Genomic DNA, 18,253 nt, shown 5'->3' with positions numbered 1-18,253 from the left:
TATGAATTACACTACTTTGTGGCATCCTAGACAGATGCTATAATTGAATAATTTCTTCTTTCCAGGACGAAAATATTAAGAAAATAAAATACACTCTCACAAATGTCAACTTTCTTGTGTTAAGTAGGTGGATCTCACAATACCTAGGAGGTCAACTAGGAGAGAAGAAAAAAATTGTATAGATTTGGAAGAACATAACAGACATAAAACTCAGCCTTTCAAAGAGCACCGGATGTGGAATGTTCTAGAAAAGTACTTTCTGCTCCTTCTCCACCTTTTGAAAAGAATTCTCCTTCAGTGGTCTACTCAAGAGATTAACAATATTCACTGGCTAAAGGGCTCAATGTAATACATGAAAAAGAAAAACTTGAGCACAGACTCCACCAGTCAGCAAAACAGGTATCTCCTGAGAATGAACTATTCAGCAACTCCAGCTCTGACATTCAAGAATCTTATATAGTGGGTTCCAAATATCCCAATGATTTGAAATCAAGAAGAATGTTTTTCTTCAGTAGAACAATTTGCTAAAATTAGAGACAAATGAATTAGTGTTTGAGTGAAGTACATATTTTTTCTTGTAAGTCATGTAGGGAGAGGGGCCACTTAAAGCAGGTGGCTAAATCTATGTACAACAAACATTTTGACAAGCTCTCACCAACATAATACATGGCATCAAAACAATTCCAGTGTGATTCAAAAGATATCCTCACTTTAACAGCTGAGCCACTGGGCACATGAAATCTACTGCAAGTTATATTTTCTCTAGAAGGCAATTAGTAAATTGCTCACATTTTGCTGCTGAAAGAATACATCAGCATGAACAGATGGAAATTTAGAATTCCACAAATGGCAGATATTAGAAATTAGAGACATTGATGTAACTTTCACCAAGCAAATGAGAATCACAAAATATGAATTGCTCTTTCTATAATTAAACACATAATTAGAATGCGTCAAATTCACATCCATTGTAGCTCATGTTTCTTCCTTATTTCTAAATTTATATACTCTGAGTATAACAAACCTACTTAGAGTTCACCTCCCCACTGAAAGGGTCTTCCATGACAGATAGATGGCACCAAGCTATTTCTCAAATTAAGCCTGCCAGGGTGTTGCACTAGCTTTTTCACAGCATGCAGTGTGCTGTAATAATACGAAATCATAAGACTCAAAGAGGTACTCCTTGTGTCAGGACAGATGGAGAGAACAGCTGACAGAGGGATTCAGCCAGTTTATTAACTCTGTGTGAGTAGAACAAATCATATTTAAAAGAATTCATAGGAACATTTAGTCTGTGAGTTGCACACAGATTACTGTATAGACCAGACTAAAGATGGGTACTTGGGAAATATTTAGTCTGATTGTCAAATTTAAAAATACATAGTGAATGCCATATCATACTATGGAAATGAAATTCCTAACATTAAATATTTCAGGTACTTTTTAAATGATTCTTTTCCTTGCTCTTAAATGAGGTAGATTATTCTACTTGTGAAAATATTTAGAAGTATTACATACAATTTTTGTGTGATCTTTTTAAATTGCTAGAAACAGCATGAGAAATCTTTTTGAGAGTGATTCTGTTTATAAAATTTCTATATAGGAGTTCCCTGAGAAAACTCAATTTGTGTGCTTTATTATATACAGGTATGTGTAGGTCTAAGTGTGAAAGAAAAAATTATACAAGTTTTCAAATTTAATTTCAAGGAGAAAGAACATGATTGCAAGAATCTAAAAAATATGTAAAGGGGATTTCTTTTTTTTATTTCTTACTACAAGTAGGTGTACCTCCTATGTAGCGTCAAGGAGCAAACTAGTAATAAGATCACTAATAAAATGTTCGGTCATACTCAGAGACATAACATCATTTGTCTTTTTTCCTTTAATGAAAAGCAATGGAGGCAATCAATGAATTTTAAATGTTTAAGAGAAACTAGTTTTCTTATTATTTTGGTGAAATATAATTTTTCATCCTCAATAAAAATTTTTAGATTGTTACATAAAAATTCTTAAATAACTCAAATGTTGCTGGTTATGCTTATTTAAATATTTAAAAGGTCTTTTCTACATTTTGAGAGTTACTACTAAGTGTTTTATAATACACTTTGTGTCTAAACTGCCTTCCTTCTCGGGTTCTCTAAAGGCCAACAAAAATAACCTCTATAAACTGTTTAAGCTTGTGTCTGTTCCCCCTGGGGGAAATCAGGAAACGAAACCGGTAGTCTCTGAATTTCAGATTGATTACTTCTTCAGAAGCTGTCTTAAGGACATGCCCTAACCTTTTGATATGATTTACCACAGGGAAATGTCAATTACAAAGATGTTAATGCCCTTTCCTCTCACTGGGAGAGACACAGCCTATGCAGAAAACTGTTTTCCTTTAGAGTTCATTTAAATCATCTCTTCTGGATACTTCGCGTTTCGCACAACAGTGTTAAACTTGACTGATTTAACAAAGAGATTCTAAAATATTTAAAGCAATCACACACATTTATTTAGTGGTTTATTGCCGAAACGTGGACAACTACTGATTAACTGAACATTAGATGCATCAAATTCATAATCATGGTAGCCCATATTTTTTCTTATTCCCAAATTGATATATACTCTGAGGCTAGCAGAATGCATTTAATGCATTTATAATTCAATATATTTATAAGCTTACTCTTTTTGTTTTAGGAACTTATAAACTAAGGGGAATTTAGAAGAAAATTGGCTAAGCCATAGTTAATGAAGACAAAGATAATATAAACAATAAGTCATTCACGAAATAGGTTTAACAGAAGTTAACACATAAAATTCATAAACAAATGATATTAGTTTTTACTATAAAAATATGTTCAAGAGAATAAGAAGTAGAGAATGAGAATAATTCCCACCATCATCCTCAACCATTTGAATTTTGTTTGAAGGCTCCAGAAAGTAAATATATTTATAGATGAATTTTTAAATTATAAATGCAATCTTTCCATTACTTAGTATGCCAACTTCAGAATTCTTTGATTATTCAATAATAATCTATGCATTTCAGTTACTAAAACCTGGTCAGGACATTGATTGATATTCCAAGCCAAATAATATTGTTTTTTAAATCATAGCTAGAGATCTTTGATCACAATTTGTTAAGTATAATTCAAAGCAATTGATGCACATCTAGTTAAAGATTAGAAGATAGTCGTTGCAACTTAGTTATAACTGGTTAATATTGACAGGGACAAGTTATTACAGATTCTTCTTACATTCAGAAAATTACACACTAAACAAGTTAAATAGTGTAATAAAATAACCCATATTTGGAAGAATTTATGTCCAGAGATGATGAGTTATAAGATTCCAATCAATAAAAATTTCCATTAGCTGTTAATTTAATAAAAGCCCACCAACATCAAATCAATGTTTTTGTTTTTTATTTCACTGCTTAATCACCAGCACCGATGTCAGTGGGATATACAGTTTGGGTTCAATAAAATTTATGGAATGAATTAATAAATATTAAAGTGTTAAATAATCAAGATCTATGCAAACAGTTTCATAGGAGCTGAATGAAAATGCGAAAAAGGCTAAGAAGAGAAGGAAAGACTAAGAAGGAAGATATAACAAAGAGGTGGGTGAGAAAGAAATGTAAGCAACCTTAGAAAACAGATGGTTGAATCTGTCATTCCCCCCAAGCACATGCTTGGCTTCACAAGCTTTAGCCTCCTCATCAACTACATAACAAACAACTGAAAAAGTGACACCAGCAGACAGAAGGAAGAAAGTATACATACTCAATTAAAAACCCAATGAGAAATACTCTTATGCCAAGACTCTCAAGTTGGCATAGTCCTCGCGATTCTTTAGAAAGAAATCACAAGATACTTAAGAAAATGAAATAATTATTAGGGGTTATTGGGGGTAATGTTTGCTTCAATTTTACAGTAAGGCCCCTGAACACCCCTCCAATCTCCAAAGTTTTCTGCTTTCCAGATTAAGTCCATTTTACTTCGGTTTTACTTAGAATTTTAGAGCTACGAATGAAGAAAGAATGGATAGGTGAGTACCAGCCCTCAGCCTATTTGCCCATAGATACAGTCCTCACCCCTCTTTTTTCTTCTCTGTGTCTCAGAGGCTGGCCCCTGAAGGCTGCATTTCCCAGGCTCATCTATCAGCTGGCTTAGAACTGCTAACAAGAAGGGAAACACTGCTAGGAAATGGGGAGAGTGGAGAAAAACCAAAGTATTTCTCTTACTTCCTCTTTCCAGAAGCAGCTGTATCTCTTCTATCTCCGTAACTCCCACTCCCACTAGATAGGCTTAGGCCCCAGGAAACCAATTCCTCTTTTTAGGGTTGGTAGTAGCTTCCTCTGATTGCTAATCTCTGGGCTGTTCCAAGAGTACCTGCTCTTGAGACTTGCATTCCAATCAGAAAACACTCTTAGTTTTGCCACTGTTTAAATGCCCTTTAATGTGGCATCTGCTCAGAACTCTGACCTTAGACCACATGTTTCTCCTGAACTATTATCTCCCTGCCCGATCTGATTTGTCCACATATTGGCATCAGCTCTCACTCTGAACTGCTTAGACCAAGCTCTGGAACCTACACTACTTTGACCATAGGCTTCTGATTCTCTTTTCAAAGCTTTCTGATCCCATGCTTAGTCCTATTCTGCTTTTCTCATCATGGTTTCTGGTCCTGTGTTCCTGCAGCTGCTCATAGTTAGAGAGCTGATACTCTAAATGTTGATATTTGCTGAACAGCCACTCTACAATGATCTCTAAGCTCTCATTTAAGCTTTACCTTGAACAACAACAAAAAAGATTTACCTTGCAAATATTTCTGGGCATATGCAACATTAACATTCATATATCTATTTGCAAATGATATATCTGATAAGGGCTTAATATCCAAAATATATACAGAACTTATACAACTCAACCAATTTCAACATCAAAAACAAAAACAAAACAAATAATCCAATTAAAAAAAAGGGCAAAGGACCTGAATAGATATTTTTCTAAAGAAGACATATAGGCCAATAGACACATGAAAAGAGGCTCAAAATCACTAATTATCAGGGAAATGCAAATCAAAACCACAATGAGATATCACCTCACATCTGTCAGAATGGTTAGAATCAAAAAGAAATAATGAGGGTCGGCAAGGACATGGAGAAACAGAAACCCTTGTGCACTGTTGGTAGGAATGTAAATTGGTACAGCCACTGTAGAAAACAGTGGAACAGAACAGAAACAGAACAGAACAGAACAGAACAGAACAGAAAAGGTTCCCCCCAAAATTAAAAATAGAAATACTATGTGATCCAGTAATTCCACTACTGGGCATTTGCCCAAAGAAACTGAAAACACTAATTCCAAAAGATATATAAACCCTTATGTTTATTGCAATATAGCCAAGATACGGAAGCAACCCAAGAACCCACCAATAGAAAAATGGATAAGAAAGATGTGGTGTGTGTGTATGCACACACACACACACACACACACACATACACACACACACACTGGAATATTACACAACCATAAGAAAAGAATGAGATAGTGCCATTTGAGACAGCATGGATGGACCTAGGGGTTATCATGCGAAGTGAAATAAGTCAGACAGAAAAAGAGAAGTATCATATGATTTCACTTATATGTGGTATCTAAAAAACAAAACAAATGAATAAACAAATAAACAAAAAGCAGAAGCGGACTCATAAATACAAGGAAAAAACTGATGGTTGCCAGAGGGAAGGGGGTGGGAAGATGGGCAAAATGAATGAAGAAGAGTGGGAGATACAGGCCTCCAGTTATCATAATGATGAAGGTCATAATGTTGAAAGTACAGCACAGGGAATATAATCAATGGCATCGTAATAGTGTTGTACGGTGACAGGTGGTAGCTGCACTTGTGATGAGCAGAGCATAGCATGTAGACTCATTGAGTCACTATATTGTACAACTGAAATTAATGTAACACTGTGTGTCAACTATACTTCAATTTTTAAAAAAGGGAATGGAACTCAAAAATAAAGAAAAGAAAATTTATGTATCTATGTCACAAGAAAATGGAAAATAATGCATATTTCCTGTATGGTTGGTGATCCTTTTCATATGCTCTCTTTGGTAATGACCGATAAGATACAATGGTACACAAGGAGATGGTTAAAACAATGTTAGATAGTAACTCTCCTCAAAGAGCATGAAATCTATGATGGCTTTGCAAAAAAGAGCTTAATACAGTCAGGTTAGCTCGTTCCTATAAATCCTTTTACTTTCGGCAAAAAAGAACATAGTCCTTAAAAGAATGAAATAGTAAATAATAATATCAATAAAACATTTAAGACTCTATTAATTACTTTATGTTACAAACGGTAATGTGTAACATTACTGATTATTCTGGGCTTACATTTTCTGAGTGGTTTATTTTAATTGAACTTCAGTGCTAATACATGTAAGTGTTACTCAGTTTCCGGGGTTATACTCTCACTGGGAATCTGAAGACCAGGATGAAACTCAGGATCTGTATAGGTAGATTAAATTCCCACCCAGCCTGTCCCAATTCCCAAATTAATCTTGAATTAGGTAAGAAATAATGAATCAGCTCAGCACTGCCTTGCTTCCCTAATCACATTCTACCCAAACCGGTTGGGTTAGTCACACATTTACTTTGGTCTCTATAAGGATGGCATGTGTATTTATATTCTCAATTAAAACATTTCCAACCTCTCTCCTAAGTCTCCTCCTCAGCCCTAGGTCCACATTCCACACCTCTGTTCTAGCATTCCCTCCTGTTACTTTGACTCGGCTACCATACAGAAGGTCTTGTGTTGCCTGCCACCACTTTGCTGGCCTCTCAAGTACCCAGGGCTTGCCCACTAGAGAGAATTCCTAGATACAAGCTGGCTGACTGGTTCAGCTTGCTTCTCTGTCTAGATTCCCAGAATAATGTTTTGACTATTTAGGACTGTATCAGGGACTCTCTGAGACAAAGCCTTCAACATAACAGTGTATTTGGCTGATCACTGTGGGCCATGAGCCCGGTCCCCAGTACCTGTCCCACCTTAGATGATGGTTCTAGTGTCAGGTTCTGATCCTTCCTTTTGGTCATGAATTGACAAAAAAAATGTCCTTCTCTGACTCCCTACATTCTTATTTGCTATCTTTTGAGGATTACTTTGAGTTTTGATGCCTTTGGTTGGGTAGCTGAACACCTCACCTCTTCCTCTCCTCCCTCTCCTGTTCCATTCTCCCTCCCCACCCCTAACAACGCAGAACAACCATAGAAGCCTTTCTCGGAGTGCTCTAGAGTTTCTGAGAAAAATAACACCGTGCTTACCAAAAAGGTCACATCCCATATTCTTCTTAAATTCCCTTTTTATATGCCCCAAAACGTGGTTAATCAACTCTTCCTTAGCTTGCAGTTCATGCTAATGCCCCTAAAATATGTCTATACCCCTACTCCTAGAGGTTGCAAAGTGAAAGCCACCCTCTTCTCTGACAGAAACCTTAAACTCAAGAATCTGGTAGAAACAAGGCAATGATCTTCAATGTTTCTGTATTTCCCTCTAACAGAGCACAGAGGAGATATTTAAAGTGACTCTTTGGGGGAAAAGCCCTGAATATCCTTTAGTTTCATAAAGACAGTTACAATGAGGATTTACGAATATAAGATGCCTTTATTTTGGATTGAATAAATGGCACCAAATTCTTATACTTTACAAGGTAGAAGTGAGCATATATCAACAACAACAACAACAACAAAAAGGACCAAATTTTTAAAATTTTGTAGGAGCTATATAATTTCCAGGGATTAATGTTTTAAATGTTGTAGAATATTTCTGCAATTCCTTGACCAAATGGTCTTTTTTACTAAATATATGTATCTTCCCAAATCTCAAAGGTAGTTGATGTTTGCATGTAAAAGTCATAATAGTAATAATAATAATTATTATTATTATTATTTATATGATCCTCACTGGCTGCAGTACTGTACTAAGCACTTTATGTACATTAACTCTTTAAATTATCAGAGGAACCCTATGCATTATGAATGTTCTCTCTTTTTAGTTAAGAAAACTGAGTTGCAGAAAGGTTAAGAAACTTTACCAAGGCCAGCTAGTAAGTGGGAGAGCAGAAATTTAAACTTGTCCCATCTTTCCTACCTGTGGACGATGCCTACAACTGAATAAATTGCACTTGTGTATGTTTTTGCCCTTTTGATGAATGCTGAAACAGAGTTTGAATGCCTTTCAGCTGTTTCATGAAAAAGCACTGACATGAAATGTGGCTTTTGCACTCTGTTTGGGGCACATTCTCTTATTGTTCTGAACAGTATTTGAATAATAACTTGCTAATAATTTGAGCAGTTGTAACTTCAAAACTCTGTGTGCACTATTACACAGATCACTATTAACCTTGACATTCAATTTTTAAATTTTCAACTTCATGGTTGCATGAATAATTTTCTCTCTTAGAGTTATGACCCCATTCATAAGCTCTTCTCTTTTCATTTTAGTACTTTGGCACTTTGGGAAACGTGATAAGATAGGTATAGTAGGATTAATAGATAAGTACACATAGCATTTCTCTCCTCTCCTTTCTACTTTTCCTGAAGACATCATATTCTCTTGCAGTTTCTCCTTTATCCCTCTCCACTTGCCTCTATTTTCTTTCAATGAAACATTTTTTACTTCCTCTTATCTTTGTATTTCCTTCCCTCTATAACATCACGTAAGTTACTTGAAAGCTGCTTGAACCTGGAGATCCTAGATAACTTCTAATCATAGAAATTCTAATTATTTGATACTTCCCCTTGTTTGGAATATAGAACTCACCAGAGTTTACTCTGTAAAACAGTCTTGTCAGTCTTGGCAGAAAATATATCACTCCGTAATAGCTTTGCCATGCATCCAGAAAGGAAGGTCGTTTTACTTTAAATGTATGTTAACATGCAATAATAAAGGCATTAATTCTAACCATATTGCAGAAAGTATAGTTGACTACTGCTTCTAGCATGTATAAGATCTGTCTCTTCCTAGTTGGCTGATCTTCATGGTTGTGACTTCTATAATACATTTTATAGAGTAATAAATTAATTATTTTTAATGTTTATTTTTTTGAGAGACAGAGACAGAGCATGAGTGGGGGGGCGGGGGTGCAGAGAGAGAGAGGGAGACACAGAATCCAAAGCAGGCTCCAGGCTCTGAGCTGTCAGCACAGAGCCTGATGTGGGGCTCAAACTCACAAACTTTGAGATCATCACCTGAGCTGAAGTCAGACACTCAACCTACTGAGCCACCCAGGTGCCCCAATAGAGTAATAATTATCCTTGCCCTATGGTCAGGATTCTAACCTATTCACTGCAACATGTCTAGATATAAAACATATTTACCCTCTATAACCAATGATCCCAATCTAGATGTTAAATACTTGCTTGTTCTTCTGTGCATTAACTGATCCTTTTTCCTAAACCTTCAGGCTCTATCAAATCCTTCCCCTAAAATTCATGTCTTGTGTTGTTACTATCCATTACCCAGGATGACAATATTGAAATGAGTGAGAAAAATGTTCTAGCCATTTTAGTGTCCTAAGTTTTATCTTTTTATCCTTCAAAGAAATTCTTCATTAAAAGTTAAAATACATTTAAAAACTCACTGATGCTATTCATTAATATGTTGTTATAGATTCTAAACAACTGTCCCTTTTATAGGCAACATAATTACAAGTGAATTACAAATGCAGACTTTATGACTCCAATTAAACTCTGGGCCACAATTCATTAAAAACAGATTATACACATTATATTAGATGAAGAGAAAAATAAATATGGCACCTGATTTGAATGATCAAAATAAATGAGGAACAGCAATTTCAAATAATTTATGTTTGTCTAAAATTTTTATCAACATAACCTAGAGTATTTTTTTGTAAATCATCAAAGAAAAATTCTATGCTTACTTTTCACATACCTATAAATCGTACTTTGTCTTATTTCATGGCCTCATTCTACCCCCAAGAACTTCTTTGAAAGTATTTCCCAAAAGTGAGAGACTAAAAGTGATTCCATTTTTTACCTATAAAAATATGATGATTTTATTTTGCAAGAATCAAATCAAGTGACTAAAAATTAATTCTAAGCAAATTGAAATTTCAACATCATTGTAAAACTGCTTAAAGAGAGCAGATCTTAAGAAAATGTCATCAAGGATTGTTAACACCATTTCCACACTTGAGAGACTAATTTACCACTGAAGTGTTTTCTGCAAAATTTTTGAATGCTTAAGGATTGGGTTACTATGAAAAGTAGGTTTTTTTTTAATAGTATGTCTGTAATATTTAATTCTACCTAATCCTCACTCCCATCTGTTGGATCTCACTTCTCCGGTGAAGGATGAAGGGATAAGAATTATGTCAGTTTGAATCTAGCATCTCGACATGGGCAGGCACACAATGAAACAAAAGGAAGCTTAAACAAAGCAAAACTATGCTTAAGCAAGAAGACTGAGAGAGAAAGACACGAGAAAAGAAACAAAAAGTATTTCAAAGAATATTAAAAACCAATTCAAACAAAGTAATTTGAAGTCATTATGTAAAATGAGGTTAACGTTTAGCAGGGGTATTCTAAGAATTTGAGGAGAGTTTGATGCTTTTGGGAGAAGATAACATTGCTGACAGTAACACTTAAAAGAGGGACAAAAGGACATTCTCATCAAGAAGCCTATACAACACACATGGGCAACAACAATAACCCTTTGCCTTGGCTCCACACAGAAAAGGAGAAAGGCTAAGACATAAGAAACAGTTTGGAGAGAAGAAAAGATACTGAATGGTTGAAAATAGTAAAAAAAAAAAAAAAAAAGTTATGCTTCTGAGAAGATTCTTAAACTATGTCCAGATTTATAACACATATGTATAACTTACTCTGGTGGTCGATTTAGAGTCAACCTGAAATATTCTGCATTGGACTACCTAATTTTTCTTATCTAATCCATGTAAGGTTTCACTAAGTCACCAATGGCCCGGGAAAAGCTCTACCTGTGAAATGTTTGTAGTGCCACTCTTGACTAATGGCAGGCATCTTATCAAGGAAAGAGAGGCAACGGCCACATACTCTCTGTAATGATTTCTGCTACTTAGTTTGTATCAGGACAGGCTGATAATTCAACATTAAAAAGGGGGCCCTGGAGGTGTTAACAATGTAACAAAAACAAATGGATGCGTTTCATGGACAGCTAGGGCTTTTTGGACTAAGTCATTATCTCTCACAGAAAATCCTGGAAAAAGAAAAGCATATAAAATATAGGTAGAAGAGAACTTAGAGAGGGGAAGGTAATAACTTTGTGACAGGAATTTTATGAAGGTGCTTTGTGTGCGCTCTTGGGTTCTAATTCTTTCCATTTTCACCACTGAACACCCAGTTTCTCTGGTGTGTTTATGGAAGGAAAGTAAGTCAGTCTATGCCTTACCGCCTCCACTTCGGCAGGGTCGTACCAGACATTGATGTAAGGGTGTTGTAAGGCGTCATCCACGGATATCCTTTTTGCTGGATCAATCACTAGCATCTTTGACAATAAGTCCCTGGCTTGGCTGGCTGAAACGATGAGTGAGAGAAACAATTAGTAACATTTCGATTTTGGCAGGAAAATTTATGGGAGGGAGAGGAAATGAAGAAAATAAAGATAAACTAGCACCTCCCTTCCAAACACCAGGCAAATTCACCAAGTGATTAGGGAAATGCAAAATGAAACAACGAAATATTTTTTATGCATCAGATTTGAAAAAATTAAAGATGGCATTGTACCTACTAACACCAGGTAATTTGGTTCATGTTGGTGGGAATGTAAATTGATACATATTTTTAGTGCAAATTTGGACCATCCATTAAAATTTTAAATGTGAATACCTTATGATCTAGCAGTTCCACTTTTAGGTATACAGCCTAGAGAAACAATTGTACATGTTCATTAAAAAAGAAAAAGAAAAAAGGTGAAAGATTTATTTGATCTGAAGAGAAACCAGAGTATTACAGCCTAGGGAAACAATTGTACAAGTTCCTTAAAAAGCTACAGAAAGGATGTTCACTGCAGCACTGGTTATGAAAGAAAAAATTTTTTAAACAGTCTAAATTTCCATCTATAGAATAAAAAAACTGAGCTACGGTACAAAGGTACCATGGAATTGTAGCTGGCAGTTTAAGAGAATGAGGCAGTTTAAGAGAATGTACCCACGTGGACGTGCTAAGTAACAAAATGAAGTTGCAGAATGATCCATAAATCATGATGCCATTTCCGCAAATCTGCCCCTTCACAATAAAACAACAAATATTCCCCTCTCTCCCTATTAATATATATAAATGCGTAGAAAATGTCTGCAAAAATAATCACAAACTGAAAATAGTAGTTACCTCTGAGGAGGGAAGAATATATACATATATTGCTCACAAAATTAAAAACAAATGCAAAAGAACGAAGTTTTTTAAAAAAGAAGCAGATAAAGTGGATGTAGGTGCTCATTTTAAAAGTTTTTCTGAGCTGGAAAACAGCATAAAGCAGTGTCTGGTGGGGGCAAGAAGGTCAGGGGTGGCTTTTTTGAGGATGGGAGAGGTGATGAGGGCTCTAACAGGAACAGAAGCTCCAAGAATAGAGGAGAGGACAGATTTTTTTTTAATTAAAAAAATTATTTTTAATGTTTATTTATTGTTGTGAGAGAGAGACAGAGTGTGAGTGGGGGAGAGGCAGAGAGAGAGACATAGAATCTGAAGCAGGCTCCAGGCCCTGAGCTGTCAGCACAGAATTGGATGTGGGGCTCAAACTCAAGAACCGTGAGTTCATGACATGAACCGAAGTCGACTGCTTAATCGACTGAGCCAACCACACACCCCAAAGAAGGGACAGATTTGAAAGAAAGAATCGGGTAGGCTCTGTAACCAAATCGATGTAGATGATACAGTTTAGTTTATAAAATACTAAATGTTGGGACTCCTGGGTGGTTCAGTCAGTTAAGCATCGACTCTTGATTTTGGCTCAGGTCATGATTTCACCATTCATGAGATCAAGCCACACACTGGGCTCTGCTCCAACAAAATAGAGCCTGCTTAGGATTTTCTTTCTTTCTCCCTGTCTCTCTGCCTCTTGCCTGCTCACATGTACAGAGCTCTCTCACTCGTGTGTGCTCTCTATCTCAAAATAAATAAATAAATAAACATTCTTTAAAAAAAAAAAAAAAACTAAATATCTATTCTATTGTAGGTACAGTGGGAGGTGCCAGAGATGCATAAATAAATAGATAGATAAATAAATAAAGTGATAATCAGTAAGTTATTTATTTAATACCAACCAATGGTAAAAAGACAGTTTTCAATCTCTAAAAACATATAAAATTTTACAGAAAATATAGTTCCAAGCTGATTTGAAAATTTTATGATGAAAATATTCTTTTTGTTCTATGGACCCCCAATGGCCCAACAGGGCTATATTTATTTATTTTATTGATTCAAAGATCCCTTTGATTTGTAACTGATTTTGTATTGAGACGCACACATCCACCTCCTACAGATTCTCCCATCAAACCCATCCATGTTTCTGCTTTTAGAAAGGGGGAATGGACTCCTCATCAATAGGGGCATGAACTACAGGAATACCAAAGCATCTCACTAAGAAACAATGATCAATACTATTTGTAGGGAACAAAATGAGGAGGAAGAGGCTTCAATTCCTCATTTTTCACTCTTTTATTTGCAAGTAAACATCTCATGTTCTTTTTTAGCAATGGTAAATTCTTCCTTCTGATTATTTTTACAATTCTTTATAATTTATTAATTTTATATGAAAATTATCATTAAATAATTATAAATATATAAACTAGTGTATCTTCAGAAAAAATAATATAATCATAGAGATTGAATTAAAAAGCCAAAACATAGGGGTGCCTGGGTGGCCCAGTTGGTTGAGCGTCCGACTTTGTCTCAGGTCATGATCTCACAGCTTGGGGGTTAGAGCCGTGCGTTGGGCTCTGTGCTGACAGCTCGGAGCCTGGAGCCTGCTTCAAATTCTGTGGCTCCCTCTCTCTCTCTCTGCCCCTCCCCTGTTCATGCTCTGTCTTTCTCTCTGTTAAGAATACATAAACATTAAAAAAAAAAGGCAAAACAAACTCTAGAAAGTTGGAATTATATTATGAAGCATAACATTTTATTTAATTGTTTTCCTACAAGTGCTGTCATTATCTCAAATAATTTCATCAGGGTTTTTATCATCTCCACATTTTTACACACTAATGTCTTCATATAAAGGGATTACTTTTGCCTGACAGGTCAATTAGCATCATAAACACATAAATTCTTCAAATCTCTATTTGGAGTATTAGCTCTTCTTCATTCTGTGTATAGGCAGGTGCTGATCTTAAAAGCAGCACATTTAGCAAGAATTTAGTCTGTTGTCATTCAGAGACTGTAGAGTCGACTAAAGGAAGAGACCCAACTGTGCAATAAGACTGTCACAAACACAGGAGCAATGCTGCACACTTAAAACCCAGGAGATGAAAGTCTGGGGATGATAAGATTCTGGAAAATAGTAGCATCACATTTTAGTTTCTCTGTCTCATTCAAGTCTGTATTAGCTATAAACTATGTCTGTAAGTTAAGTCTGTAGTTAATTAATTACCCACCCAACATTTGGGGTTAAAATTTCAAAAGCAGGCATTCTTTTTGTTTTTTGATAAATACAGTTACATTTTAAAAAATAATTATTACAATTTTTATGCCTGACAATTGAATATTTACTGTGAGCCAGGCATTGTGCTAAGTGCTTGACAAAATATTTAGTCAGTTAATCCTCCCAATGATCCTAAGGTAGATACCTTCTACTTTCATTTGTTAAAGGAGGTATAGATAGATTAGATAACTTGTCCAGGTTCACACAGATATTCAGGGGCAGCATTTGATCTCAGACAGGAAAAACAAAATTTCTTTCAAAAATGAGGTTCTCTAAAACGTTCTAAATTAAAACAAGAAGTAGAATATTATTTATAATCTATTTTACACATTGGCAAATTTATCCCTTATCTCTAACCCTATGACTAAGGCATCATTATTCAAGTTTTGTGGGTGAAGAAACTAAGATTTGCTATTGAAGTTCATAACTGTAGACATTGTAGTAGAAAGAATTACTTATTAATGAAAGCATTTATATTGAATATAAAATGAATAGGTAAAATCTCATTTGTCACTCTAAAATGGAAAAAATGGTGGTTAAATATTCCATAAAATATAAATAAAAGAAAATGCGAACACCTGCATCTCCAAGATTTTATAACTAAAAACTTGTGTTGAAAGTGTTCTCCAGGTAATAAAAAGAATTAGAACAATGATTTCACTGTATATCACTTTGGTCTTTTAGAGTTACACTGCAAAAGAATTTTAAGATTTTAAATAAGCTTCATGACATAATTAACTCATACCACTGTCACATCCTTTATAACTATCTTTCCTTCTGAATATCTACACAATTCTAAAATCCTTGGCCACATGCCCTTAGTAATATTTTTTTCTTTTAATTTTTTTTTAAAAAAGATCTTTTAAAAATACTCTTTAAATTTATGGGGCACCTGGCTCAGTTGGTTAAGCAACAGACTCTTCATTTCTGCTTAGGTCATGATCTCACCATTCATGAGTACCAGCCCTATGTCAGTCTCCATGCTGACCACACAGAGCCTGCTTGAGACTCTCTCTCTCTCTCTCTCTCTCTCTCTCTCTCTGCCCCTCCCCCACTTGTTTTCTCTCACGCGCAGGCACGCACTCTCTCAAAATAAACAAGCTTAAATAAATAAATATTCCTTAAATTGAGGTAGTTAAAGAGAGGTGTATCATTAGCTTCTTTAGACCATCACCCACACGGTGGTTCTGAAATTGTCCCGGGTGGGCATACCTTTGAGTTTATTGTGCTCGGAGTCCGCTGGGAAGAGGGAATCTGGAAAGAGCTTGGGGAAGGTGAGTCCTGCATACTTGGGCCGATTCTCCACATAGTTTCTTACTGTGGGTTGCAATTTCTTCATGAATTCTGGGCATGGCGTTCCTAGTTGCTCAATCACCTTGTTCCACTGGTCAATATCTGAGAATTGAACAGTTAAGGGCAAAAAGAAGCAGACCTACTAGGTCTTGCCTTTCACTAGTTGGGAGACTAACTGCTTCTCAAACTCCTGAGTAATCATCAATATAACTGGAGTTTTAATAAGCAAAAAAGGACAAAAATCTCAAACCAGAATTGTCAGACAATGAACCCTCTTGGAATTTTAAATTCACTTGTGGCATATATACACTTTTGGGGAATTAGCACTACTTAACAAAATAGGATATCATGAAACAGTCTTTGAGTTGTAAAGATTAAAAGGTATTTAAAAAACGGAAGAATTTCTTATATTGAGATAAACTTCTATATAACCACGTGATTTAAATGAGGAAAACGCGACAAAAATATTTTTGACGTGAAAATACCTCAATAACTTATTTCCTAAAAATGAGAAATACATAAATACTTTATAAGATGCATTTACATTGTTTTAAATTCCTTTTAAGACTTTTTTCCTCTTTTCTCTAGAAAAGAGGAAATTTCATCATCTGTTAATGTTACTAATGCATTAAATATGGGATCAGTATAATTTTTTATCATAAAAGAACTCATTATTCTTCAACAAAGAGTTAAAAAAATTCTACTTATCAAAGTAGTTGCAGTTTCATACCTATTTTTGTTACTTCTGATAGTAGTGCCCTGCATTCCTGAATATTGCTTTCAGTGAGATATGAGCATAAATATAGGATGTTCAACTTAACAGATTTCCATCCAAGTATAAGTGTTTCAAAAGTACATTAAGCATGGGGAATTTTACAGGAAAATATTTGCCCTCTATGAAAACTAATATTCCCCAAATTAAGGATCTTTGACAGACACACTCACTGACTAAGATTTTCTTTTTCATCTGTCATTAATATTTGATATATCAGAGCCTTAAGACATGTCAGAGCTTTGATATGTCAGAGCCTTAACCACCCATGAAAACTCTGAAGAACCAACTGGAAGAAGTTGATTTCAAACAAATGTCCTTGCCATGTGTCAATGAATGATAGAAGCCTTAGAAATTATTCTTAAATACAATAACACAGGAAGTGCTCTCTCTTACATTGTTTATTTTTCTACAACTCTGTCCTTTAGTGTTAATTAATTATTTTCTGCAAATGTAATTTGTGACAAGTCAGGGATCTAACTATAGTATTACTCTGTTGAGATTTGTAAAAACTTTGCCCCTCGCTCTTCAGGAGAGTTAGACTGAAAAAGATCAGCACTCCTAACAAAAGACAAAATTAACTACATTAAACAAAAACAAATACATAATGCAAAATAGATAAAAGATTAAACAAAGATAATATCAAGCTAATTTGCTAATCCCCTTCTATCTCTCATATAATCTTAAGGAATAAAATTTAAATTATTACATATCCTCTCAATTACTGAAATAAAAAAATAAATGATTACGTAGTATTAAAAAAATGAAATGTGGTTGGGAAAAACCGAAGAATATTCCTTTATAAAACAGTAGGAGCAATTAAATAAGAACATGTTTCAATAAAAGTTCATCTCAGTTACTATGTGCATGAGAATATAGTAGTAAGTCAGACACATTAGAAATAAAGGAACTAAAAGATTACAAAAGGTTAGAGTAAAAAGTTACTCTTAGACAAAAACTTATGTTAGTACTATGGACATCGGTAAGCTATAACTACTTAGACATATTTAAATAGAAAATGCCAATAATTAAAATTAAACAAATCTCCACGTTTACACTGTAAGTTATTAAAAGACGTCTACTCTAATACAGTTAGGTTATCATGGGCCTACAAAGCCATCATTTAATCATTGGTCACACCTCCTTAGAATTCTGAAGACTTGATGTGAAATAAAAATAAGGGCAAAGAAGCAGTCAGATTTTCCATAAATGACTCATTTAACAAAGTTGGAAAAATACTCCCAACACATTATTATATTGTAGTTACATTTAGTTAGAGTAAAAAATAATTAATTGCTTGTAAAGTAGCATTCCCAATAAAATTCCATGGTATTTTTACAATATATGTTAAGGATAGTCAAATATTCTGGAAGCTATTAAATAAGAACTGTCAAAATATTTCTTTTTACAAATCATAATTAAAGTTTATGGAAGCATTCAGTGTGCTTCCTACCTTAGATTGCTTTTTAGATGAAACACTTGCTATGGTCTTAGATGTA

General features: G+C 34.8%; 1 protein-coding gene across 13 annotated transcripts in view; it reads right to left on the bottom strand.

Annotated features, from left to right (window-relative positions):
* The window catches only part of MAPK10 (mitogen-activated protein kinase 10), a 310,137-nt gene that overhangs the window by 36,004 nt on the left and 255,880 nt on the right, over nucleotides 1-18,253 (bottom strand). For all 13 annotated transcript variants that reach the window (XM_015067345.3, XM_053216135.1, XM_053216133.1 and 10 more), the window contains 2 exons: nucleotides 15,902-16,084; nucleotides 11,447-11,571 (listed from right to left, as the gene is read on the bottom strand). In XM_015067345.3, the coding sequence (XP_014922831.1) occupies nucleotides 11,447-11,571; nucleotides 15,902-16,084 (308 nt within the window). The remainder of the gene's footprint in view (nucleotides 1-11,446; nucleotides 11,572-15,901; nucleotides 16,085-18,253) is intronic.

The sequence above is a fragment of the Acinonyx jubatus genome, chromosome B1 (assembly GCF_027475565.1).
Source record: "Acinonyx jubatus isolate Ajub_Pintada_27869175 chromosome B1, VMU_Ajub_asm_v1.0, whole genome shotgun sequence".
NCBI lineage: Eukaryota > Metazoa > Chordata > Mammalia > Carnivora > Felidae > Acinonyx > Acinonyx jubatus.
The sequence above is the reverse complement of the archived record's forward strand: the minus strand, read 5'-3'. Positions and strand labels throughout refer to the sequence as shown.